Source organism: Tiliqua scincoides, chromosome 1, assembly GCF_035046505.1.
Source record: "Tiliqua scincoides isolate rTilSci1 chromosome 1, rTilSci1.hap2, whole genome shotgun sequence".
Classification (NCBI taxonomy): Eukaryota; Metazoa; Chordata; class Lepidosauria; order Squamata; family Scincidae; genus Tiliqua; species Tiliqua scincoides.
In genome coordinates this window covers 134,252,132-134,279,208 of record NC_089821.1, presented here as the reverse complement: position 1 = coordinate 134,279,208, position 27,077 = coordinate 134,252,132, and the positions used below count along the sequence as shown (strand labels likewise).

At 43.8% G+C, this 27,077-nt stretch overlaps 1 protein-coding gene across 1 annotated transcript in view; it reads left to right on the top strand.

Annotated features, from left to right (window-relative positions):
• COL4A1 (collagen type IV alpha 1 chain) overlaps window positions 1–27,077 on the top strand; it is a 170,452-nt gene that overhangs the window by 46,356 nt on the left and 97,019 nt on the right. Inside the window, exons 2-13 of the mRNA XM_066633158.1 lie at window positions 5,858–5,908; window positions 12,331–12,420; window positions 12,517–12,561; window positions 14,268–14,312; window positions 14,660–14,722; window positions 14,831–14,884; window positions 15,068–15,094; window positions 16,189–16,272; window positions 17,959–18,012; window positions 20,007–20,042; window positions 24,788–24,829; window positions 26,322–26,408. Of these exons, the coding sequence (XP_066489255.1) occupies window positions 5,858–5,908; window positions 12,331–12,420; window positions 12,517–12,561; window positions 14,268–14,312; window positions 14,660–14,722; window positions 14,831–14,884; window positions 15,068–15,094; window positions 16,189–16,272; window positions 17,959–18,012; window positions 20,007–20,042; window positions 24,788–24,829; window positions 26,322–26,408 (678 nt within the window). The remainder of the gene's footprint in view (window positions 1–5,857; window positions 5,909–12,330; window positions 12,421–12,516; window positions 12,562–14,267; window positions 14,313–14,659; window positions 14,723–14,830; window positions 14,885–15,067; window positions 15,095–16,188; window positions 16,273–17,958; window positions 18,013–20,006; window positions 20,043–24,787; window positions 24,830–26,321; window positions 26,409–27,077) is intronic.

The window sequence follows — 27,077 nt, the reverse complement described above, 5'->3', positions numbered from 1 at the left end:
AAGTCACAGGTCCAAAATGACAAGTCTTCATGACTTGAGTCTATACAAAGCATTACTCTTTTCCTAGTTAGAGTCCCAAATCACAAGTCAGCACCCAAGTCAGTGATATGCATAACTGAGTTGACACGAATAGCAGAAAACGTGTTTTTTCACAACTCAAATAGAGTCTTCAAGACTCAAGTGCCCATCCCTGTTGCCAACAGTCAGCTTCCCTTCTGAACAAGCCCATGAAGCTTGCACTGTTTCTCTTTTCAGTGGATGCATCTCATGGAACTCCATTTCATTGTTTAATAGGTCTTGCATGCCTTGGTTTCTCTTTTGGTGGCTTTGCTTTTTACATTGTATCCCACTTAGATGTTCAGTTTGTTCTGGCATAAGGTGGCCTTTTTAATCTGTTTTGCAGGCAGTGGCAGGAGGCAGCTCTGGAAGAATGCCTAGGGTAAAGAACAGCAGCCAACATAATCTGGCTGCTGGTAAGACTTGCAGAGCTGCCTACTGCCACTGCCTGCAAGAAAGATTAAAGGAACACCCATGCTGCAACTCCTGCCCCCAGTAAGCCCCCTTTAAAAAAAACAAAAAAAACTTACCAAAAAGCAGATGATGTCCTGAGGCGTGCAGGATGCTCAGGATTGTACTCTTAATCATGAGTAAGTACAAGCAAGCTATGGTTTCAGTGATTACTACTACAGTACTTGAAAGCCTTTGGCAAAAGTGTAAGAGGCCCAGTGACTAAAGAGGCACCAAGGTCTGTACTATATATGCAAATCCTGCTTGTTGAACAAATGCATCATGGTATTCAGCACTATACAGGGGCCAATCATTATTTCTAGATGAATTTCAGCAGAGTTGTGCAACAATGTGCTGCTTAGACTTTGGACAAGGTCCCAGGAGCAGAGCGATTCCCAGGATCGCACTACTTCTGGGGAAAGGGGGGTTCCTGGCTTACCTGAAGCCAGCAACAGGATCTGGGGGATGCAGGGAGCCAGGGCTCCCCAAGCCTTGAAAATTTAAAAAATGCGATTGTAAGCCACTTCCGATTTCCAGTCACAAAACCGGAAGCTACTTCCAATCATGTTTTTTTTCTTTAATTTTCAAGGCTTGGGGGCACCCCCTGGACCCCGTTGCAGGCTTCAGGTAAGCGAAGAACCCTCCTTTCCCCAGAAGCAATGCGATCCTGGGAATCTATCCCAGCTGAAGCTGTTAAAAAGGTCAGTACTTACCCCCAGGGCCTCATCCACATTCGAAGGGGCCAAACAGAGCTGCTGGCAGCTGCTGGTTCCCTCAATATGAGTCTTTCCCTTTAACAACCTTCCCCTTTCCCCAGCAGCAGTGCGATCCTGTGGATTGCATTGCTGCAATCCCCTCACCCCCGCAAGCCTTAGGTGGTTCCCTCCTCCTAAGGAGGACTTTACAAACCACTGGCATACTGTATATCTCATTTGGAGTAGAACAGGTGCATATACCCCTGATGGTATGGCTGGCATTATTAGGTCCTGTAAAAAGTAGATATGAAGTTAGAGTTGCTATCTAGGTTTCTTACAGGCTTTGGTCCCTGTGTGTATTTGTCTGTTGTTTGAGTGGCTGTTCCAGATTAGGAGGCCGCCTGTCAGCAACAGGCCTACAATTCAAGGCTTGATGAAACATTGTAGGGATGTGCAGAACTTCTCATCCTGAAAATTCACTTGGCTATATAAATTCATTTAGCTTCTCATGAAAATTCTCTGATGTTTCTCCTTGGGAGCAAAGCTAAAATTCAGTTTGAATTACACTTTTTCAAAATGGTAATGCCAACTTTGCTTTGGAGTGGCTCTAATTAGGAGCTGTTGGTGACAACCAGTGCTGTGCTGCCATTTGCTGTTATGGGTCTATCCAGTAGTAGGTTATTCCTGGGTACCAGTATAAACTTTTCAGTCCCTTCTTTCACTTCATTTGGTGGGGATTGTTCTTCTAGGAACTGAATGTTCTGTGGGTGTGTAAAATAGTGTGGTGTATATGTGTGGTGAACATGGCATTTGTGTATTTATCATAAAGTATACTCTGTACATGTATAGCATGCATTTTTAACAAATGAAAGTGATATCAGTGAAGGAAACTGCCATATGAAAACTGGCTCGTGTAGTGGTAAATAGGGGGAAACATTTTTGAATTCCCCAGGTCAGCAATCAGTTTGGCCAGTGGGTTAGGTACTGGTTTTTAATATACGCTGTCGGCAAGTTCCTCTTCTCTTCCTGTGTGCCACCTTAAGTTACTCTGAGCATGTGCTGAGTGCTTTTTCCTCACCAGAATCTATTTCTTTTTTATTTTTATTTTATTTAAACAAATACAAAGAAAAATTAAAAAGTAAAGATATTGCAAGTTGTGTGGCAAGTGCGAAAATCTTGATCTACATTTCTTTGTTCTACTACAAAATCATACAACATACGAGTTAGCTATCAAATCTTAAATAGTCTACTACTTATTGAATAGTACATTTTCAACACCAAAGAAAAATGAGAAAAAAAATTAAATCCCTTATCTACTCATTGAATCCATAAATTATTTGGCTCATTTTCCCCTGGATGCATAGGAAGTCCATGAATGGTTTTCAGTTGTCCATAAAAATTTGTAAAAGTTTTCTTTAAGAAGAATTGTAAGTTTATCCATTTCTGCCAGATCCAATACCTTTCTCCACCATTCTTCCAGTGCAGATATCTCTGGAACTTTCCAGTATTTGGCATACAATATTCTTGCAGCAGTTGTCATATATAAATACATCAAACAACACAGTCCTGGATTGTGCTGGAATCCCTAGCATGTATGCACTGCTGAAACAGAGACGCCTGCGTTGGCTCGGTCATGTCGTGAGAATGGATGATGGCCGGATCCCAAAGAATTTCCTCTATGGAGAACTCGTGCAAGGAAAGCGCCCTACAGGTAGACCACAGCTGCGATACAAGGACATCTGCAAGAGGGATCTGAAGGCCTTAGGAGTGGACCTCAACAAGTGGGAAATCCTGGCCTCTGAGCGGCCTGCTTGGAGGCAGGCTGTGCAGCATGGCCTTTCCCAGTTTGAAGAGAAACTTGGCCAACAGTCAGAGGCAAAGAAGCAAAGAAGGAAGGCCCATAGCCAGGGAGACAGACCAGGGACAGACTGCACTTGCTCCCAGTGTGGAAAGGATTGTCAATCCCGAATTGGCCTTTTCAGCCACACTAGACGCTGTTCCAGAACCACCATTCAGAGTGTGATACCATAGTCTTTCGAGACTGAAGGTTACTAACGTAGTTTTATAGTCTTTCTGTATTAAATCATCCAATATCGTGCTTTCATCTCACGTCTCTGTTCTAGAAAGGGGGGCTACAGATCTCTAACTCGGAATTCCCAGCATTCTCATCTATAATGCCCAGCATTCTTTGGGAGGAGTTAAATAGGTATAAACCTGGTATCCATTTGTAGCTACTGTATATAAGTTGTAGGAATGACGCTAACCACTCATGTATACATATTCAGTTCCTTTGAATTCATGGGCAAACAGATTTTGGCTTGGCAATTTGCCATCCATGAATTGAAGTTGCTACTGACTCCTCCTACCTCACAAACCCTTTGCACACACCAGAGAACTTGGAGTATGTGTGCATGTGTGTTTGTGTGTGGAGAGGGTTCTCTCTTATCACACTAGTCTCTGGAGCAGGCAAAAGCAGTGAATTTATAGTTCACAGTAGTGCACACACTCCATGCATTATTGTTATGTACCAATAATAAACTACAAATAAAGCATTTGTTGCATGTAGCTCTTCTGTGAGGAAGAATTTACCGGACTTTCCAAACAACAACTTCTGATGATGGGGTGTTGCCAGCCAGATAAGTTTGGCTACAGTTGTCTTGGATAACATCCTGGTTGAATTTCTACAGTGTCCTTTTATATGGGGTGCCTTTAAAGAAACTACAGAAACTGCAGTTAGCACAAAATGACTAATTACTGTCTAGGGCAGGGGGGTTCAAACTTTTTGGCAGGAGGGCCACATCATCTCTCTGATACTGTGTCATGGGCCAGGGGGAAAAAGAATTAATTTACATTTAAATTTGAATAAATTTACATAAATGAATATATTAGAGATGGACTTATATGAATGAATGAAGGTCTTGCAATAATTCAAGGCCTATAAAAGGCCTTGCACAAAGCAAGGCCAGCCTTTCCTTTGCTGCCACTGCTGCATCACAAACGTGAAACAGCAAGCAGTGAAGGGAGTCCTCATCCCACAGCTCATGCAAAAGGTCGTACTGTTGGCTGTCATGCTGAGAGCAGTTGCTTTGGGCAAGCGTGGGCTCCAGCAAGTCTTCGAAGGACCAGAGACTCATTAGAGACTGGGGGCTCCCTGTGGGCCAGATTGGAAGTCCTCAAGGGCCGTAAGTGGCCCCAGGGCCGGGGTTTGGTCACCCCTGGCCTAGGGCAAGGTATATGAGACATGTTTTCCCCATGTTAAAACAACTTCACCTACTGTTTTTCAATTCCTGGACCCAATTCAAGATGCTGGACTTCTTTTAAAGCCCTAGGATTAGACTACCTCAGGAACTGTCTCCTTCAATACCAACCTGCCCAGATTTTATGCTTGACCTCTGAGGCTCTGCTTTGGGTCCCTGACCAATTTGCTATGTGATGGATGAGGACCAATAAGAGTGCCCCTTTTGTGGAATAATCTCCCAAAAGAAATAATATCTGGGCTGAACCTTTATTCACTTAAATGCCAGAAGAAAATCTCTTTTATTTGCTATGGACTACTGTTATGTTATTGACTCCTCAATAATGTCACTGATTCTTTTTTCAAATTGACTTGTTTTTTAAATATTTTATATGGTTTTATTTATTGTTTATTTTAACATTGTTAGGGTGCAATCCAAAGCGGACTTTGGGCCAGCCATAAGGCACTTTTGTGCCACCTTGGGAGTCAGGAGGCCACCTCTGGTGCCTTTGTAAAGTTCACACTGGCCGTGTTGGGCTGGCACGGGGTTGGGGGAGGGTAGAACTGAGGCATTTTGGGGCAGGAGGAGGGCGGCCAGGTGGGTGGTAGGCAGGCCAGTGGGCAGGCTGGGGCCAAGCAGGGGGTGGGGCCAAGATCCAGCATTTGGGCTGGATCCTAACCCCACTCCTGGGTGACCTGGTGCAGTTCCAGGCTGCTTAGATCTGTGCTACCTCTTTAGGTGGTACAGATCTGGGTAACCCCATTGGAGCTGCTGCAGCGCTACCCAGGGTAAGGGAAATCAATTTCCCTTGCCAGGGGCTGAGTCACAGGCATCCCCAACTCTGCTCTGTATATGGGGCAGGCCAGCTGTCCTTCCCGTTCCAGTATGGGTTAGGATTGGGCTCTTAGTCACCTAGATAAGTTTTGCTTGAAGGATGGAGTAAAAATTGTACCAAAGAACAAACAAATATAAATTTTGCATGACAAAATATGCCCATGAGGTTATGAAAATGGAAAAACTCTTATATGTAACTTTTTTAAACTGTTGATTTCTCTAGATAAGAGACACTAATGATCCCAAATGTGCACTGTATGCCCTTTCTCTAGAAGCTATTTCTGAATGAGCTGCCACTTAAAATGACCCTATTTTAATTTTTTTTAAATCACATATGGCAAAAAATATATTACAAAGGCTGCAATCCTATACATATTTACCTGGGATTAAGTTCCATTCAACTCAGTCAGGTTTATTTCTAAGTAGATGTGTAGGTTTGCACCATAATTTGGCCTATAAATTGCTTGGTGTTTAATATGTTAATGACTTTGGGTGAAAGGTATATTTTTATTACATGTAACCATTTTCTCTAACTAGCAGATCGGCATATGTCATCAGAGTCAAAGATTTCTTTTTTACTTTCAGGCTTGTTCTGGTTGTGGAAAATGTGACTGCAGTGGAGTAAAGGGGCAAAAAGTAAGTATTCAGTGTTTATAGCCATATTTTTTTCTTGTATATGTTGACTGGACAAACTGTTGAAAGGAATTTTATATGGCTTTCTTTATTATTTGGCTTAACATTGTTAAAAGCTTTGCTTGAAGGGCAGGGTAAAATTCTACAAACAAATAGATGAACAAGTATAATAATCACTCTTTCTCTGTTTTGGCTACCCTCGACTGACAGTATCTCTCTTACAGCCCAATCCTATGCATATCTACTCAGAAGTAAGTCCCATTAGGGTCAATGGGGCTTGCTTCCAGGAAACTGTGGATAGGATTGAGCTGTTAAATTTTAAACAGGGATCTTTTCTACCTTTTCCTGGAAATATCAGGAATTAAATCTCGAATCTTGTGTATGCACAACATATAGTCTACCTCTAAACTACAGGCTTCCCTGCAAGACTAAGATTTCATCAAGATTTAACAGACTTTGCAACAGAAAACCCTTCCCCCCCATTCTGTGCTTAGAACAGAAAATGCAAATACTAAACATTTTGACCCTATCCAGCTTTCTCATGCTGATGCAGCTGCAGTGCAACCCTGAAGGGAACAAATATTCTGGTACCTTACGGAAGCCTCCATGACTCTCACCACTACCACAGGATGCAGTGCGCACCTTGTTGGCGTTGCTGTATCAGTGCTGGAAAGTTGGATAGGATTAGGCCCTTATTTTGTTAGCAATGTTTTACAGCTCAGTCCTAAACTTCCCTAGTGCGCAGGGCTACAGCAATGCCAAATAGCGACCTCTGTGTCCTATGGGGAGGGAAGTGGCGCCAGGTCTCCTCAAGGTAAAGAAACAAATGTTCCCTTATCATGTGTAAGATCCAGGCAGCTGCAATGGATCTCCTCAGTTCTGCCCCAGTTATTGAACTGGCTCAGAACCTAGGAGACCCATGTTGGGTTTTCTGGCCTGGTGGGGGGGTCAGGATATGCCAACAGAGCCTGCCGCCATCTCCACCCTCCTCCGGGGTCTGCTTCTGCCCCCTCCCGCCCTGAAAAGCCCTGCTGCCAGTTGCCAGCTGCCCTTACTTCAGGCACTCTCAGCAGCCATCTTTAAGCGCTTAGGTTCAGTGCTGACTGACTCTGGGCTCAAAGCCAGTAGCACGTCATTACCACTGGCACAAAAGTGCCTTTTGGTACCCTTTTTGTGACAGCCAGGTCAGTAGTACCAGCAGCGCGCTAGCACCGCAGCTCATAGGATTGGGCCCTCAGTCTGGTAAGTATTGGGAATGTTTTTTTAAAAGTGCTGCTTTGATAAAAAGTTGTGGGCTGGATAACTCTCTTGATTAAGAAAAGGTATATTGGAATAGAATGCTGCAATGACCTATCTATGGCATTGAATATGCAGGTCCAGAAAACTGAGTCTCTTGGCTTTTTGAACCATAGTCATAGACATGTTTGCACACTTTCCCACAGGCATGAGGGGTAGAGACTTGGGGCTGTGTGTATGTGTTGGGTTTTTGTTTTAAACGAACATTGACCTCCTTACAAAGATAAATCCTATTCCATATTCTGGATTTTGCACTGTAACTTACAGGCGACAAAGAAATTGCTCTTTGTTTTTATTTGATTCCCAGTGCTGATAGTTCTAATATTTTTCACATGATGCTGTTCATTTGGCATTGTATCATCTTCAGAGACAGCTGCTACCATCTGCATATCCTCAAGTCTTAAACAGAAGCTCAGTTAATGTTTCCAACCCTGGAACAACACATGATGCACAGAACTCTTGAATTTAATTATGTTCCCTCTAATTGTTTCCATTAACTATTTTTTTCTCTATGGTTAGAGGAGCTATTTTTTTTTCACTAGCTATGATGAATTACCTGCTTTTTCACCTTGTGTGGGGGGAGGGGGAGTGCTGCAACCTCCCACAGAATCTGTCTGGCATCAGAGATACAGGAGTCATTTCCCTGAGATGCTCCTCTGATGTTTTTTGTTGGAAGTGCCATTTCCAAGAAGCCACATGTACAAGATGTGTATTGTTCCGTGGTCATGTCTGGGCTTCCCCAGAAACAACAGCTAACCCACCTGCTGATATTGGCATGTGTCCACTGGTTAGGAAGATATGTCCAGGTAAAGGGGTGTAATGGAGTGGCCATGTGGTTTCCCCTCATCCAATAAGATGATCCTGTGATATCACAAGCCTAGTTGATATATGCTCCTGCATACAGCTGGAAAGTGTATTTTGCATTGGAACTAGCTTCTGGTTCACAGAAGGCACTTCTATGGCATGGGAAAGATGGGATATAAATTTTTCAGATAAATGAATAAAAATACTTACTCCCCAGTAAATGGAGAAGGCCAGCATTTCCAGATCGATTTAAACAGTTTTCTAGCAAAGTGCATTTAGGGAATTACTTTAATTTTCTTTTGCACTAAGTCTGCCACATACACGCCAGTTTTATTCCGGAGGCCTGACCAGAAGTCAGAATGTACATACCTCAAAACAACTGACTCTTGCCTGCCCTGTGCTATCTCATCTGTGTGAAAGCACCACAAAATATATACTACGTCTACATGAAAGAGTCAATGCAACCATCTGTCAGGCAGATGTACTTTCGTTCCAAGTCAGGCTACAAACTTCCTTGGTTCAGCCATTCCTTGGAGTTTTGTGTACTTTTCTCTTAAGTAGCTCTCCAACTCTCTCTACTGGGCATTACTAGTTACTGCATCCAGTTTTGTCAAGCTGTGACCATCTGTCACCAGCCAACTTGCTGTGCTTCCTTTCGCTCCTTTCCAATTCCCTTTTCTTTTGGGTTTTTAATAAACTGGTTATATTTTGACTTTTTGCTTGCCTAGTACATGTTGACAGAAAAATCACCTGGGTTCACTACTGCAATTTGGTTTTGAAACAAAACAGCTAGGTTTCTTGCCCTCTTAGGAGGGGACTTTTTCCCACATTACATGGTTACCCGAGCAGATATCTACCATTCCACCCAATTCAGTTGCTGCCCTAGCAAATCAGTGAAGAGCAGAAGAGGATGCACTATGGCAACTGTAGGTGCTATTCTCTTTGGTTATCCTCTGACTTGCGTAACACAAGTGCACTGTGATGCACTTGTGTTAGGCCCATAAAGAGGTTAAGAGGCCCATAAAGTGGCAGCTTTTCATAGCTTCTTTCTGCTTAAGGTGGTACATTTGCTGCTTTCAGTTAGTGTGACCGATATATAGACAAACTTGTGATAGAGAAAGGAGCGTGCGCCAGCAAATGGTCCTGGGCTGCTATAGTTCCAAATCCCCCCCCCAACCACATTTACATCATTTGTCTGCAGCTATACCAGGAATGGAAGTGTCCCTGTATTCCAGATAATGGGGAGATTCTCTCCCTGGATACATCATTTTATCACTGTAGACCAGGCGTGCTCAGACATTTTGGCAGGAGGGCCACATCATCTCTGACACTGTGTTGGGGGCTGGAAAAAAAATTAATTTGCATGGCAAATTTGAATAAATTTACATAATGTATATAAATGACTATATTAGAGATGGAACTTGTATGACTGAATGAATTCAAACTAGTTCAAACACACATTCACGCTCAGGAATGTGGGGAGGGAATCTTCAGCCAGTTCTTAAGAACTCTCATTCACACACACCCACCAGCTTGCCTGCCCCCTCGCCCTCCCTCTGTCCCTCATGACCTGACCTGACATGTGACATGTTCTCGTGCCTGGGCGCCCGCCTGCACAGCGGCCTGCTCACCTACCCCACCACCCTCGGGCGGCTTGTCCTGCAGCCTACTCACCTGCCCGCCTACCCACGCATCCGCCCTCTCCCCCTCCTTCCCTTGCTTGGCTTGTGCTGCAGCCTGGCCACCCGCCTACCCCCCAACTGCCTGCCTGCGCACCCGCTCGGCTGCCTGCCCGCCTGCCTGCCTGCTTGCCCACCCGCTCAGATGGCTTGTTCTGCTGCAGCAGCCTCCATCGCCACTATGCATGCGGGCTGCCCCCAACTGGCCAGACAGGGAAAGACAGGCCCAGCATTCGTGCAGCACCTTTTGTAGTGGGAAGTAACACGAGACCTGCAAGTCTTGCGTTACCTTCCCACTGTGAAAGGCCCTGCGTGCATGCTGGGCCTGTCTTTCTTTTGCTGCTGCTGAGCTTTGCAGTTGCGAAGCTGAGTGGTTGCGAGGGAACACCAGACCTGGAGCTCGTGTGTCTGGCAGCTTAGGCTGCGGTGAGGGCTGGTGCCCATTAGAGATGGGGGAACCCTCCAGGGGCCTCATGGAGACCCCCAGCGGGCCGCAAGTGGCCCACGGGCCGGGTTTGAGCAGCCCTGCTGTGGTCAAATGCTATACTTGTTTTTGGAGGGCCTTCAGGAGCACATGGGCAATGGTGCACTTTCTGGTGCACTCTCACTATCCCACCACCATGCGTTTGTCCTCATGCTGACCATGAAACCTGAAAAGGGCTAATATTTCAGCTGTACCACTGAAAAATTGCAGTTGGGGTTCACATGATGGAATCCTTTTCCACAAAAAACATTCCTACTCATAAACTAACATGTTGAGGGGAAGGTTTCCCTGACATGCTCATTTTCTGTACATGTGAATGTTTTTTCATGGGGCAACATTCAGACTTGTTAACCCTTTCATGCAGTCTGAATAATGAAGCTGAGAAACAGTTTTACCACATCATTGAGAACCTACAGTATGCACAGTTTCTTACTTCATTTAATATATATGCTTGGCAGTCTGGTTCTTCTGTATGTGTATGCACATCTTAAAGAGTTTAAGGTTGTAGTTACAGACTTTATAATCTTGGGCTCATAGTGCTCAAGTTTGAGGGAAAAGGTTAGAGCACATTAAATAAAACCATAAACTCCAACTTTTAGCTCCCGATGTTTTTGTTCCCTTCTTATTCCCAACCTCACTATCATGGCTGCTGGTTGTAAGAAATTTCCTCTGTGGGAATATTTTAAAGCAATCAAGTTATCTAAAATTTATACAAAATATGAGTAATACAAATTATAAGAATTATACACAGTATTCTCTCCTATTAGTGTAAATAATACTCAAGTTGTAAGTTAACATGGTTTAGTGGTCAGGTTTGCACAATCTGGTAATTAATGAAGCGGTATCAATGGGAAAGATTTCAGTTGTTTGAAATCAAAGGTTTAAATCAGCTTTTCCTTGTAGCTGATTTAAATCAAGCCATCCTGTGACCACTGTGGTTCTTTTTGTTTTGTCAGAGACAGAGGTGGCTGTGACGGGCTATGGTTCAGCCAGCAAGTGGAGTAGATGTTTGAGGAACAGTGCAGGAGGTTAGCGGTGATCAGGGCTGTTTCCTTCTTAATTAACCCCTTTTGAGCAAACTAGACACACACCTAAAGCCTCTCCCTCTCCAGCCTTCCTGTGCAGTTGCTGAACTTGTGCAGGAGGTAGGCTTTGCTGACCATTCTGCTGCTGCTCAAAGCATGAAGCAGTCATTGGCTTGCCACACCAGCAGCTTTCTCCACTCACATTGATGTTGCTTCATGAATAACTGATAACTGATAACTTACCCTGATAACTGAGTAAGAGGCACTTTTTCAAGTAGGTGCTCCTCTTTTATTTAGCAAGGGGAGAGTAACTGGCCCTCCTCACCCCAGCAGTGTCTTTTCTAGTGGCTGCCTCCTGGTGTTCTTTTGCATCTTTTTAGATTGTGAGCCCTATTGGGACAGGGAGCCATTAGTTATTTGATTTTTCTCTGTAAACCACTTTGTGAACTTTTTGTTGAAAAGCAGTATATAAATACTGATGATGATGAATGGGAGGAGCTCTTAAACTTGACTCCCCTTTTTCTCCCAGAAGAGAAGTTGACTGGGAGGAAGGGGGGAACTGTTGCATGATGTGAGCACTCCAACTCCAACAAGTGTGTGCAGACTTCACTTTGCTCTGCTGCACTGCTTTCTGGCACCTTTACACCCCTAAATCAATGCCCACAGCTCAAACATCAGTTCAGTAGGAGCAGCAGTTTCACCTTTCACTCCTGCAGCAAGCCTTTCTCCCCCTGCCACTGTTGGCAGTTCGTGATTGATGGACTGACCTATGAGTGTGTTGTTGAGGATATGCCTGTTTAGCATTGAGTTGTTTTACTTGTGTGTTCACCACAAGTAAAACCAGTTCTTCAGGAGTGTCTCTAGTGACAGAAATACGTACCTGCCATGTCTTGAAACAATGCTGTCTTCGTTCTGGTAAAAGATACTTGGAAATAAAGATTGAAAAGTTCATTTCTTGCCTTTGAGAGCATTCACTTACAGCACAATCTGTCTTCTCAGAAGTAAGTCCCATTGTGTTCAGTGGGACTTACTCCCAGAAAAGTGTGTATAGGATTGCAGTCTTGGGCTGTTCTAGCTGGCTCATTAAGGAAAATGTACTGAATCATATTTTACTAAATATGTTGCTTCTTTTCATAGGGTGAAAGAGGTTTGCCAGGTTTACAAGGTTTATTTGGGTTTCCTGGTGTACAAGGGCCTGAAGGGCCTCCAGGGTCTGCGGGACTGAAGGTATGATACATTCTATTGCTATAAAGCATTTTGGAGAATTTCACTTGAAAGTTGAAGCCATATAAAAGGAACATTCTCTCCCTACCTTTCTTATAGGGTGATATTGGAGAACCAGGACTACCAGGAACAAAAGGAACGAGGGTGAGTTTGCTTGCATTTATCTTGAGCTTAAAAGTAGGATTAGACAAATTCATGCAGTATGGGCCTATCAGTTATTATTAGTTATGCTGACTATATGGAGCTTCCTCAGAGGCAATATGCCACTGAATGTTAGTCGCTACATCTAGAACATTTTATGCAATTGTCTTGTTTTGAGCAACTTAAGAGGGATATTGACAAACTGGAGCAGCTCCTGAGGGCAGTGACTAGGATAGTGAGGGGGACATAGTCTGTGCACTATGAGAAAAGGCTGCTGGGCAGGTTTAGTGTGGAGAAGAGATGGTTAAAATATGACACGATTGGTATCTGCAAATATCTGAGAGGCTGTCTCATGGAAGATGGAGCAGATTTGATCATGGTTGCTCTGGAGGGTAGAATCAGGGACAAATGGGTTTAAATGAGGGACATTTGTTTAAACAAATGGGTTTAAAGGAGATTTTCATTAAATGTTAAGAAGAACTTTTGACAGTAAGAACTGTTTGGAAGTGAAACAGTCTACCTTGGAAGGTGGTAGACTCTGCATCATTATAGATCGTGTCAGGTCGTGTCTCGTTATCTGTTAGGGTTCCGTTCCAGAATCCCTAGTGGATAAAAAAAATCTGTGGATAAAAACAGTGGAAAAATTGATTTGAAGACCCCCTTCCAGGTTTCTCGCCCCTCCATTGCTCCTAATAAGTTTGTGTCTCGACATTCACAGGTATTTGATTCCGGGACTCCCTGCTCATACCATAAAATGTGTTAAATAAAAGCAGTTAAAAAAATTAAAAAGTGTGTCCCTTTAATTTGTGGTTTAAAAACAGCTTCTTACTGTTGTAGAGAGGCAGTCAGCAATTAGAAATGCAAAGGACCCCTTGCCTTTGCCTGGCTCAGCTGAAGAATGGAATGATCACTTGCATGACCGTCTCTCTACAACAGTAAGAAAAGCAGTTTTTTTTAAACTGTGATTTTAAATAGATGCATTTTTCCCCTTCTCCAGGGATCAGCACATTCCTTCTCATTTGCAATGGCCATTCGTGTTGAATCAAATCCATGTATAAAAAATCTGTGTATAACAAGGCTGGACCTATAGAAGCGGAATAGCCATCTATTGGGGATGTTGTAATTGTGGACATTCTGCATTGGCAAGAGGTTGGACTTAATGATCTTGTAGTCACTTCCAACTCTAAAATTTTATGATTCTAGGCCATCTTGTTGGAGCACAATCCAGTCCACTAAGAAGCTACAATCTGCAGATCGCAGAACTGACATACCTTGGGGGGGATGTCAGCAGATGCAAGTGCTCACAGGAGGCACAGCTGGGGGAGGCGCAGTTTCTGCTGCCCTGAGGGCCTCCTGCACCCGCTGTTTCCCCATCTGGAGACATTCTGAGAATTGGAGAGGCCGCACATGGCCTCCCTGACCCTCACTATGTCTTCTAAGGCCTTTTGAGGTCCTTAAAACATCACTTCTGGTTTAAGGCCTCTGGAGAGCCTTAAAACATCACTTCCAGTTTTCTCCATGCCACAGGAGCCCTGGACAGAACCTGCTTCTAAGCTGTGGAGCCCTACATGGGTCTTCTCAGTTCTTCACCTGCTCAAGAGCTGCCTGGGCTTGAACTTTGCTCCCTGGGCACTGGGGAAGCTTAGGCCCTTAGACTATTTTTGATTTTTAATTTCAATTTTTAATTATATTAATTCCATTAATTTCAGGGCCCACCAGGTCCAGCAGGCTATCCAGGAAACCCCGGTCTTCCGGTATGTATGATATTCAATTTACAACTTAAGCATTGTGGAGATTTCAGCAGTGATGTCTACCAAAAATCAACATGGTATACCCATAGTATCTGGTCTACCCAGATGCCAGATGTGATGACCATGCTGTGAAGGATTCCATCTGGAAGAGGAGATTTCTGCGAGCTGCCCGTAGAACAATAATTGTAGAAATTCATTTGTACTCTACTATGGAGCTTTGAAAGCCACCTTGGGCATTTGCTTTGGCATAGAAAAGGAATATACATTTCTATAATAAAAATAAAAATAAATAAATAATGGTAATTGTTGGTTTTGTTTTGTTTTTTTCCTTTGTCCATCCCTAATCTTAGGGCATCCCTGGAGGAGATGGCCCTCCAGGTCCTCCCGGCATCCCAGGGTGCAATGGAACAAAGGTAAAACATTTTCAAGAAGCATTCTCTTGATATACATTTTCAAATATAGAATAGAAAATATGTGTTTTCAAATAAGAAGAAATGAAGTTACTTTCTCTGTTTCATTAGGGTGAAAGAGGTCCCCTTGGTCCCCCTGGATTACCTGGGTTACCTGGAAATCTAGTAAGTATTCTTTAAATTTGGAAAGAGAGATACAAGAATAAAAATTATAAGAGAAAAAAATTAAGTAAGCAACTATTGAGATTGCGAATATCTGAATATTTTAGTATGATTTCAAATGCATACCATCAAAACTTGCTCAAAAGCTATAATTTCTTTTTAAAAAAATCTATTTTTTTTTCCTAGGGACCCCCAGGAGTTCCAGGAATAAAGGTATATTTTATAATTAAAAACAAACAAGTTAGAGCTCAATCCTGTGCTCAGCGGCACGGCTCCATGCCGCTGAGCACTGTTGCAAATGTGCCTTAAGGCACATTTGTCAGTCTCACTGCCAGGCTCCCACCTGTTCTAGCCCAGCGTTCTAGCCCAGTCCAGGCTTGTGCTGGGCTAGCGTGGGACGGTCGCCCAGCTTCCACGGCTCAGCAGTCTCCCAGACCGCTGAGCTGCGGCACAGTAAGCAGGGGCGGAGAGGAGGCATTCCGGGAAGCCGGGAGGCCAGTGGGGGGCGGAGAGAGGGTAGGGGGAGGCGTGCCGGGGGGAGCAAGGGAGGCGGGTCCGTGGAGCTCCGCTCTGCAGGATCCAAAGCACTCATGGAGGGCTCTGCACCCTACATGAGCGCCTTTACTTTACTGCCGACCTTTTGGTCCCGTTCTCCCGACCTTTTGGTCCCCTTCTCCTGAGGCGCCTCCCACAGTAGCCCGGGGCACGCAGGATCCAATGGCAGCCCTTCTCCGTGCCGCTGAGCCTGGGCGCCCCGCGTAGCTCAGGATTGGGCTGTTAATTGCTTATGATAAATTAATATTCACATGACTTAAGCATAGTCAAATTAGTGGTCCTGCTAGAATTCAAAGACAGCTGCTGTATATTGTGGATCATTTCATTCAGTATGGACCTTAATACAGAATTATTTACAACATGTATTTTGCTAGCTTATTCGTTGATAATATTGAGAAACTGAGAGTCCCTTAGTAATCTGAGTGTACTGGTGTTTGCAGTACTAAGCACCTGAAGAACACTACTGTTTATCTGGAGATGTGCCTCTCTCGTTCATACTTCCCTGTGTTCATCATGATAAATCATCATGGAACATCAGTGTATATGGGCTGGTGTATAAAGTATGCAGTGGCGCTAAAGGAAAAAGTAGGTAGTAAATGTTATTAGTAAGTTCCAGGGCACAAATTAAGTTATTTATTAAAGAATATCAACTGTAGGGCACAGGTAGGGGAAAGCAAGTGACAGCTGCCCTACGCCTATCAGGTAAACAGCCCTATCCTGATAGATTTACCAATACTCTTTTTGTCTTATAGGGCGACCCAGGAGAAGTGATTGGACTCGTACCAGATGGTATAATCAAAGGTGAAAAGGGATTTCCTGGCCAGCCTGGGCAACCGGTAAGATCTGATATTAATTTAGCAGCATTCACTTTCATTATGATGGGTGAGGTGATGGATGAGATTAAAAAGATAACCTATATAGCACAAGGACTCTGAAGGAGGGGGCTGCAGGGCATTTCTGTACATTCTCCACACAAAGCCACATGGAACTTCCCTCTCACTGAAGACCATCTACCCCATTATCAAAGGCATGGATGCAGTTTTGAATCCCCCGTTGTTTCCAAGTGCAACAGTTCACTTTTTCTTATAGGAGTATATAGAAGCTGTTACAAACAGTGTTAATTTAAACACATTATCACATGCACAGGAGAAAAACAGTTGTGTGCAGGAATCCTGTATAGTGCCCAGAGGCACAGCTATGTAATTTGGCAGGAAAATGGAGATGAGGCTGAAAGGCACAAAAAGGATTTATTTTAAAAAGAACAGTGCAAAATGGTGGCCTAGTTGAACTTACTCATGTTTGAAGCAAAACAGGAATTTTGTGGCTAACATTCACTCTCAATGGATTCTAGGGGAGAGGCTATTAGAAAGAAGAGAGTGAAGGAAAAAGGAACTCCTTAGAAAGGGGAAGGGGCTGAGTAAAAAAGGGCAAAGCAAGAAGAGCACTGCTGGATCAAATCATGGGCTTATCTAGTCAAACTTTCTGTATCGGGCAGCCAAATCCACTGTAACTTCCCACACGATGATGCAGCATTGCCAGAGTTGTGCCCACTGCATCTTGCAGGACGTTTCAGCCTCTGGAAGCCTCCGTGGGGCAAGGGAAAATTTGTTCCTTTCCTTTCCTTTGTTCCTTTCCCCCAGGGTAAGCCCCTGCTGGTTTGCTGAATCTTCTTTGACGTGCACCAGCAATATAGCGGGCACAAGTCTGTATGGAATCAGGAAGGCAGATTGAGGCCAGGACAGTGGTTGGGCTTCAGTGTGGTATGCCACTAAAACCACCCCCTTCCCAGTCCCAATCTGCCCTTCTCCCCCCCCCCCATCACCACTCCATTCATCCCACTCCCTATGCAGACTTACCAATGCCAGCAGGTGTCCAGAGTTCACTGGAGCGTGGAGCCAACCGCTCACTACTTGTGGCGGCGGCCAGGGCACTTGCTCTGGTGTGTCTTCTTTGTGACAGCCAGAAAACATCTAGTGCTACTAGATTGCTTGTTCCGGTGGCACTAGGTACCTTGAGGATAATGCCCCCACAGTGGCCCACCAAATCCCTCTGGGAGTAAGCAAGACACCTAAATACTGTTACCATTTAATTGCGTCTGGCATTCAGAGATAGGCTACCTCTAAAATGCGGAGGTTTTGATAATCATGTTTATCACACATGATTTTTAAGTGTGATAGACTTTTCCTCCATAAATTGGTCCAATCCCCTTTTAAATACTTGTAGGTCCTTGCCATCCTATGGTACCACAGATCAGTTACTCCCTAGGTAAAGAAATGTTTTCTTTTGCCTGTTCTGACTCTCCTGCCAGTCAATTGTAGTGGATACATAACACACTTCTGTGCATGTTTGTTAAGATTAAAATGAAGATTATATTTTTATATTTAAATCCATCATTAGATATCCCAAATTACGGGTAGTTTTGGCCCAAAGTGTAACTAGTTGAGAGTTGGAAATTACATACATAAATGGATGACGCTGTGTTGCCTTATACATAGTTATGTAAACAATTTTTTCATGCACAGGGTGCCCCTGGATTGCCAGGTGCTATTGGACCACCTGGATCTTTAGGTAGACCAGTAAGTATCAATTTTTGGTTTCTTGCATATTGCTGTTTATAACATTTATAAATAGTTCTGTCATCCAAGTATGTATTTGTCTAAATTTTCCCCCATGTTTCTAAGGAATAAATTAGATGTTACCTAGAACCCATACCTATGTATGTTTATGAATATGTCAATGTTTCATGTGGTTTGGGGTTCTTTTTTGTTTTGGTAAATAGTGCATGCAGGGAGGTGTGAAACCATGCTGGATTGGAGGACTTTAGGACTTCGCCCTCGTAATGGTTCCAAACCTGATTGCATCTTCCCACACACTGTTTTAGCTGGGGGGGGGGGGAACCTTCCATTGAAACTAGTGGAATATTTTTTTGCAATTAAAATAGTTCATGGGGGACATAGTTGGTATCAGAACCATAAAAGGATTGAAGTCTTAAAGCTCCTGACATGGTTTTGCTCTCTTTTGACCCTCCCAATCTACTATTGACAAAAGCAACAAAACAAAACAGGGCCAAGTTAAACATTCTGGATAACATCTGGTTTAACCCTTAGACTACTTAGAAAGATAGTGTTCTTAGATAGACGCTTGGGGCGCAATCCTAACCGGCAGTTATGCTGGCATAGGATCCCCGGGAGGGTTGCAGACATGCTGTAAAGCTTGGTGGCGCCTCCATGGGAGGAAGCTGTGTTGGTGCATCTAGATGTGCCAATGCACTGAGGCTGGCAGAAGCCTCTGCGGTGGCTTCCTCCCCGCCGCTTTTGCCAGCACACCCGCGGCAACACAGGCGGCAAAGGTAGGTGTGGTGGGGGTGTGGATGAGGCAGGAAGGGGGCGTTTCTGGGCAGGGGAAGAGTGGGCGATGGGCGGTCCTGGCGGTGAGCGTGTGGGGAGCTGGGGAGTGGGGCTGGGACTCGATGGTTATGCTGGATCCCAACCCATGTCCCCGGGGAGAATGGAGTGGCTTAAAGCCACTCCGTTCTCCTTGGACTTGCGCCACCTCCGGAGGTGGCGCAGGTCCAAGAAGACTCATTTGGGCCAGCAGCCCTTACCCAGGGGTAAGGGGAAGAGCTTCCCCTTGCCTCTGGCTGAGCCGCTGCTGGCCAGAAACCCGCATTGGATGCAGCGCAAGCCTCCTGGCTTGCCTGCTGCAGTGCAGGATTGAATTGCGTCCTTCTTTTCACAGAAAGAAAAAGGAAAGAAAGCAGTAACTTGACTATATGATAGAACAGAAGTTTGTCAGTTCATGAATGGAAGCTGTCTGTTTATTCCTTCTCTAAATGGAAAGCATTAATTTCAGCAGTAAAATTACAGCGAAAACATTAAGAAAGGAAAGTATTTTTTATACAAGATGCAGTTAATCATTAATGGCACTATCTTAAGCCTCTGCAGTGCACTGTTGTGCTGGCGTAGGGTGTTGCGAACGTGCCATGAGAGTAAGAAGTGCCGGCAGATTTGGATTGCAGCCATGGTTCATTCATTCTATGCCTTTGGTGATGCAGCAAATAAAATGATACTTGTTAGTAATGAGTAGCGTGCTTTTGTTCACTGTACCTTTTGAGTTATTTGACAAGTAATGGGGAGGGGGCTTCTTTGTTTTGACTTTTGGTACTTGTCTATGGTTTGTATTTGTTAACTGCAGTTTTATGTTTGTTTTAAGTTCTTAACTGTGATGAATTTTTTTCATTGAAGAGCAGTGTGTATTCTGTATAAACAGAACAAGAAGCAGATTATAAATTCAATATTGTTTCTTCAGCAGGCTGTAATTTATAAATGAAATCTAGCCAAAGCATTTCCATAGATTTTCTGTAGATTTCAAACCAGGTTTGCTATCCAAATACACAACCAATCCCATGAGAACTGGCAGTTCTATTCATGATACATTCTATTCTGAGTCAGTCCAGTAAAACTACTCGTATGAAACAAAAACTCCATTTTTAGTGTTACTTTTTGTTGAAGATGTGACAAGCTTGAAACAAGTGTATTATATATTACCACTAAAATATCTTCTTTTACAGGGTCCTCCAGGGTTACCAGGTCCCCCAGGTGAGAAGGTAAGTTTGTTTGCCATGAATATGTAAAATGCATTTCTAGGTCCTACTTTCTTTTGGGAAATTTGTCACCCTGATTTGTATGTCTGTGACACTGTGTATGTGTATTAGGGCACAGTCCTAACCAACTTTCCAGCACTGACCTAACCGCAATGCAACCCCAAAGTAAGGTAACGAACATGCCCTTATCTTGAGGATGCCCCCTTGACTGCTTCCCCACTGCAGGATGCAGTGCATGCCACATTGACACAGCCATGTCAGTACTGGAAAGTTGGTTAGGATTGTGCCCTAAGGGTGCCCTATCCAACTTTCCAGCACCTGTGGAGCCACAATGCACACCCGAAGTAAGGGAACAAATGGCACAGCTGCACCAGCACTGGAAAATTGGATAGGATTGGACCCTAAGTCAATTAATGCACATGTCCACGCACAGACGGGGGGGGGGGAGAGAGAGAGAGAGAGAGAGAGAGAGAGAGAGAGAGAATGAATAGGAGTCTACTGGTATACTTACATCTTGGGTGCAAAAAATTGAATAACAGGCTTCATAAAATAGCATTGGTTGAGCTGGAACAGCTTTTACATGCTCTGCAGGGATGGCCCACCCATGAGGCAAGATGGGAACAGGTGCATTAGCCACCTCTTCAAGCTGCTTCCACTAGCCTGCTTGTCCTCTTCCCTCCTCACTTTGCTATTTTGAAATAGAGTGGCAGAGCAGAGTGGAACAAGTACATAGGGAGAGGTACTGCTCCTCTGCTGCTGATCCACCCTATTTCAAAACTGCAGCAGAGGAAATAGGAAAAGATGGTAGAGGGGGAGGTAGCAGCAAGCGGCAGCAATTCTGATCTCTGAGGATGACCATTATTTTTGTCTTTTCTTCTTGCTTATGGCGGAGGAGGAGAAAATGGACTGGTTAAAGGTCCAATCCTATTCAACTGTCCAGCACCCATGCAGCCACAATGCAACCCTGAGGACACCCCCATAACGGTCCCTCTGCTGCAGGATGCAGCGCACATCCCTTTGGCATAGTTGCACCAGCACTGGAAAATTGGATAGAATTGGGCCCTAAGAGATCTGCTTCTGCTGCTGCTGTTGCTATCACCTCTCCTCTGTTTTTAAACTGGAGGAGGAAGGGGCAGGAAGGTACTTATCATCACAGTGGGGGAGGCAACATGTGCCACAGGCTTTAGGCACCATTTCCTTTAGAACTGAGCTTGCTGCCACAACCTCAGTAGCAGGTTGTCCTTGTTTATCCTTGTTTTCAGAGACTGAAAAACACCTAGAAGTTTTGTATTGTTCAATACAATACAATATCCATGCTATATGCACATTTATAGTATGAAGACAAACCTTGAGAACCAAATAGTTAGCAACAGTGTTCTTAGTGTGCCAACAGGTTTGTAGACTGCATCTGTATGAAGGAATTAATGAACATTTCCCTTTTTAATTAACACCTTTGAGATGATTATTATTAATTATTATTATTAACAGCATTTATATACCACTTTTCAACAAAAAGTTCACAAAGTGGTTTACAGAAACACTCAAATAACTAATGTCTCCCTGTCCCTAAAGGGCTCACAATCTAAAAAGTTGCAACACCAGCTGACAGCTACTAGAAAAGACACTGCTGGGGTGAGGTGGGCCAGTTATTCTCCCCCTGCTAAATAAAAGAGCAGCATCCTCTTGAAAAAGTGCCTCTTAACCAGTTAGCAGGGGGTTTATACTTGTGTTTTATACTATTTTAAGCCATTTCTGCCCAATGTTGCATATATGCAACAGGGATGTGTACACCTGTGGGCTGGGCAGAAATTGGTTATTTGTATGTGTTACAGTTTTTACACCTTTCACAGCCCAATCCTGAGCTGCCCGGGGCGCCCAGGATTGGTGGCACCGAGAACAGCTGCCGCCGTATCCTGCGTGCCCCAGGCTACTGCAGGAGGTGCCTTGGGAGAAGGGAACTTTCGTCCCCTTCTCCCAGGTAAGGTAAGCAGCCCCGCAACGGGGCTACTCACTTTACTGCCAACCAAAAAGTCGGCGGTAAGGTAAAGGCGCTCGTGTCGGGAGCCCTCCACGAGCACCTTGGATCCTGCAGAGCGGTGCTCCATGGACCCAACTCCCTCCCTCCCGCCGGCACACCTTCCGCCCGCCCCCCTCCCTGCATCTTGTCTCCGCAGCATGCCTCCCCCTCCCCACGTCATGTCTCCCCCCTCCCTCTCTCCGCCCCCTGCCGGCCTCCCCCCTCCCCAGAACACCTCCTCCCCGCCCCCGCTTACCACGCTGCGGTTTGGCGGTGCGACCGCCCCAGCTGGGCTAGCACGGGTGGAAACCCAGCAGTGAGGCTCGCAAACGTACCTTACAGCACGTTTGTGACAGTGCTCGGCGGCACAGAGCTGTGCCACTGAGCACAGGATTGGGCTCTCAATCTGCTCTAGTTTTAATTGGTTTTATTTATATTGGTTTTATTTATATTAATTCTGTGGTATTGTAATTTTATTGTTGTATACTTTGAGCGCTGAAAAAGTGGTATAAAAATCTTTTAAATAAGTAAATAAATTTGCTGATTACAAAAATTCACGTGCCATGCGTTTGGTGAGTTATACAGCTTCATTTTTTAGAAATGTTAGCGTTAAAATTGGTATATACAGTGGTAACATATGGGCACAATCCAGCCAAGGTCAAGTTTTTTAAGTCCCAAAGATCTCAGTAGACAAGTTGAACATGTGTCTAAACATCCTCTGTTGACACTGCTGGGATTTTAAAAGTTCATGATTTACATATATCCACCTTAAGACAGCTAGCAATAATGTTTAAAGTAGAAATGAGACAATAAACCAAATCTTAACATACCAGCACCAACTATTAACCTACAAAACCATGAATTAAAACAAATGCAATGATACAATCATGAATACATAACAGTAATATAAGAATTCAAGGGAATTTACTTTTGTCTCTCAGCAGGGAGCCAGTTTCATCGATTATTTGGTGATCCCACTGGCTTTGAAACATATCTTGGAGATTTTTACATAGGTGATTTCCCTGTTAGTGACCATCTCCCTTTAATTTGTCATCTAGAGCTAGATAAACTGGTTAACAAAGATCTGATTGCTACTATGAAGAATTTGGAAATCTTGCCTAAAATTGGGGTGAATATTTTTATTAAGCAAAAATTTCATTATTTATTGGAATTGTTGTCTGGTCCTAGTCTTTCTCTTACCACCTCAGATGATCTGTATGAGCAAATAAGACTTTACGAAAGAATAACCAGGCAAATTGTGGCTGAGCTGGGCCATATTCCCAGCCCTTACAAGGAAAAAGAATTTTTGGACAAACAGACCTGGTTTGTTAAGAATTGTCTGATAAGAATCTGAAGGTTTGGATTCCTATCCTGATAGGTTTGAGATCTATTAACAGTACAGACGTGCCAATTCCAACATTTTTACAGTATTTCCTACTGAAACAACAATTGAAACATCTTATAAACGAAAAAAGAAATGGTCTTATTCAAGAGCAATGGAACAGCTTGTTACAATCTGTTTCCCTGAAAAACACCAAAAATTTTTGGAATATTGTGAAAGGTTCTTTTTGTAAGAATGAAGGTGACCTTTCCTTAATTCCCCCACACATCTGGATCCAGTATTTTCCCTCTTTGCTCTCTGAGCAAAATAGAACTACAGTCCTTTCTATTGACCCTGTATTTTTCAGTCTTCCTGAATGGACACTGGTCCCCATAGCAGAGACAAGAGATCTGATTGGCCTACTAGAGATCTGATCAGTTGGTAAGCCAGGCCCTGATGCGATACCCGCTATTGGTAAAAAAATGAACCAGAGTGGTGGGCCTTGTTTGTTGGCGCACCTCTTTTTAGCAAAGGAACAGGGCCTAAAGACTGGACAAAAGCTATAATTTTCCCCAAAGGAGACCACAGTTTACCATCCAATACCGACTGAAAAGCTTACACTCAGTTATAGCAAAATTATACGTGAAACATTTTTTAACAAACTTACAGCACAGCTCCAGTCCCCTCCAGAGGCTTCAGATTGGGCTGAAAGTGGCTCAAAGGGGGTCAGGAGGACCCCCGTTGAGCCAAATCTGTAGATGGAAAATCTGCAAGTAAGTAGGCTCAACCTGTATAGGGTGTGTGTGTGTGTGTGTGATGCCAGTAAAGGTATGATGATGTTGAAACTATGGGTCTACTGTCTTTTCTCCTGAAGAAACGTCCACTCTCCCAAAAATCCAAACTTTTACTGGGCTGAGCCCGTATTATATAGTCATAGAGAGAGCGGTGGTTTTCCAGTTTTTCCCAGGCAAGAAACTTTGGGGGAAGTGATAAAACCAGTTTAGTGACTTTTTAGATTCAGGGAAAACCTGGCTGTGTGGTTGTGGTAGCAACTGTTGATATACAGTTACCAAACATTCCAAGACTGCTTCTTGATGAACCAATCTATCTCCTTGCTAGCACTATAATTTCATAACTTTTCTATGCCGCTTCTTGTGCAAGAACAATTTGTTTTCCTCATAACCACTTTATTGCTTTAAAAAATACACATTTCAGAAAATTTTTTAGCATCTTTAATTTTAGAATCTTTAATTTTTTAGAACCTTTGAAAAATTCTGTTTATATGTAAAAAAAATATTTGCTTTCTTGGTTGAGCAACAGTGCATGAAAAAGACTTGAAAACAAATTTGAAAATGATTTACTCTGAAAGTGAATTTTCTGTTCCAAAACCATTCTTCTTTGTGTCACCAGGGTCGTATGGGTTTGACTTTCGAAGGACCGAAAGGTGAAAAGGTAAGTTTATACTTTTGAAAGTCATCTGCATTTGCTTGAAGTTGTAGTTTCTACTTCTAAGATCTGAGTGATTACAAAACTTCTTCCCTTTCCTCCAACCTCGTTAATGAGCCACTCACAGCCCAATCCTATCTCCCACTGGCACACAGGATTTAGGGCTGCCAGTGCAGCCTCCACTATATCCCACATGCCAGCAGGGGACCAGGCTAGCCAGGAGAGGCAAGTAAATTTTAATTACCTCTTTTGCCGCTGTCTGGAACCCTATTGGTCTGCTCATCTCTTTTGCTGGTATAGCTCTGTTCCTCTACAGGAAGTGTGTTAGGCCTCACTGCTGCCTCTCCAGCCTGCCCCGCCACCACAAACCTCTGTCAACAGCCGGTCTGCACAACACCGCTGCCATTTGAGGCCTTTGCACCTATAGCAGCTCTTCACAGAACAGCAGAGAGGCTGCCACACCAGCAGCCCATGCAGTATGCTGGCAGACCTTGTGATGCACCAGCATACTGCTTGGACAGGATTAGACTCATTTCAGGAACCCCCAGAAGAATGATTATAATTCATAGAATCATGTTCATGTTCAGATTTGTGTAACACTTTTTAAAGGAATAAGTATAATCATGAAGTTAGTCTATGAGTCTAACATGAATGTAGCTATTTCAGATATTTAATTCTGATACCAGGTTTGAGGAACTGTAACAGTGAATATACATCATTGTGGGCGCAATCCTAACCCCTTATGTCAGTACTTTCCAGCACTGGCATAGCGGTGCCAATGGGACGTGTGCTGTATCCTGCAGTTGGGTGTCACTCACGAAGGCCTACTCAAAGCAAGGGAATGTTTGTTCCCTTACTTCAGAGCTGCATTGCCTGAAGTATTATCCTAACATAAGGGGTTAGGATTGCACTCTATCAGTACTTTCTTATTAACTTCTTATAGCATCTGAGTTAGTCCTTGTTAGAAGAAAACTGAGTTAGGTGGGCTTTTGGCTTGATTAGCATGGCTGGGAGAGGGCAGGGAAGGGGCAGTTTAGACCCAGGTGGTGATGACAGCCACAGCTACTGCTGCATCTTATCCCCACTCCCAGCCCTGAAAGCCTTACATGGGGTGACCTGGATTTGCACCAGCAATATCACTGGCACAGATCTAAGTAGCCCCATAGGGGCTGCTGGGACTCTACTTGGGGTAAAGGGCCTCTGGTCCCATGCTGGATGTGGCGAAGTCTGCACTGGCCTCACTGCACCACAGCATGGGACTAGGACTGGGCTGTAAAAATCATATTTGTCTGCCCTCTCAGAAGAATATAATACCACATACTTCTGATCATAGTCATACATAGTGGTAATTCCTAAGATGATGGACTTTGATTGCATTTGACTTTTCAAAGTTATGAGTGTCTCTGAATTTGCCTGTTGATTGGATGGAAGGCTTTAATTACATTCATTAATATTCAAGTAGAGTACAATGCTGCATGTTTGTTTTGGGCATCTATAGGGTGAACGGGGAATCATGGGCCCTCCAGGCCCCCAAGGAACTGCGCACCACGGAGAGAAAGGAAGCATACTCATACGTGGAGATCAAGTAAGAATGTCCATTTGGTTCTTCTAGATATTAATTTTGGACATTGTTCCCAAAAGGTATAACTAAACAAGAGGGTGAAATGGAACAATAAATAAACAATGTGTACTCTGTCACTTTACTCTTGGTTCTTTTTGTAAGCAAATGTTTCTGTCTGGAAAAATTGATGGTAGGAAGCTTCTTTGGTCCATAGTCATCTTCTCATTAGTCATGGCCTGTGTAAGATGACGTATGCAGTGTGCAAAGGGTCAAACATCAGTGTTGCCAGAGCGAACAAATGCAACCCAGAGAAATAGCATACCCCCCAACAACTCCCCATTGTTATCTCAGTGATAACTTGAAGGAAAGTTTCTGTTTCTCATGGTTTTGCTTCTGCTTATGTTTGGAATGTGAACTTTAATATGAAATACTAATTTTTTAATTTTTCTTTCAGAAATTAAACATGTGGGACAAAGTTCACCCCCAATTCCCTTTGCCCCTTGTGTGTATGTGCACACACACACACACACACTCCCATGTATTTATTTTTCTGGTGACACTGCTGGGGGCCAGCCAGACGCAATGTCTATTTTATGTGTCTGCCTCATTCGTATCAAGTGGGGCTGGGAGTAGGAAAAACGTAATTTAATATTGGAAGGAATGTACAGGTAAAGGAAGCTGAACCCTTCCCCC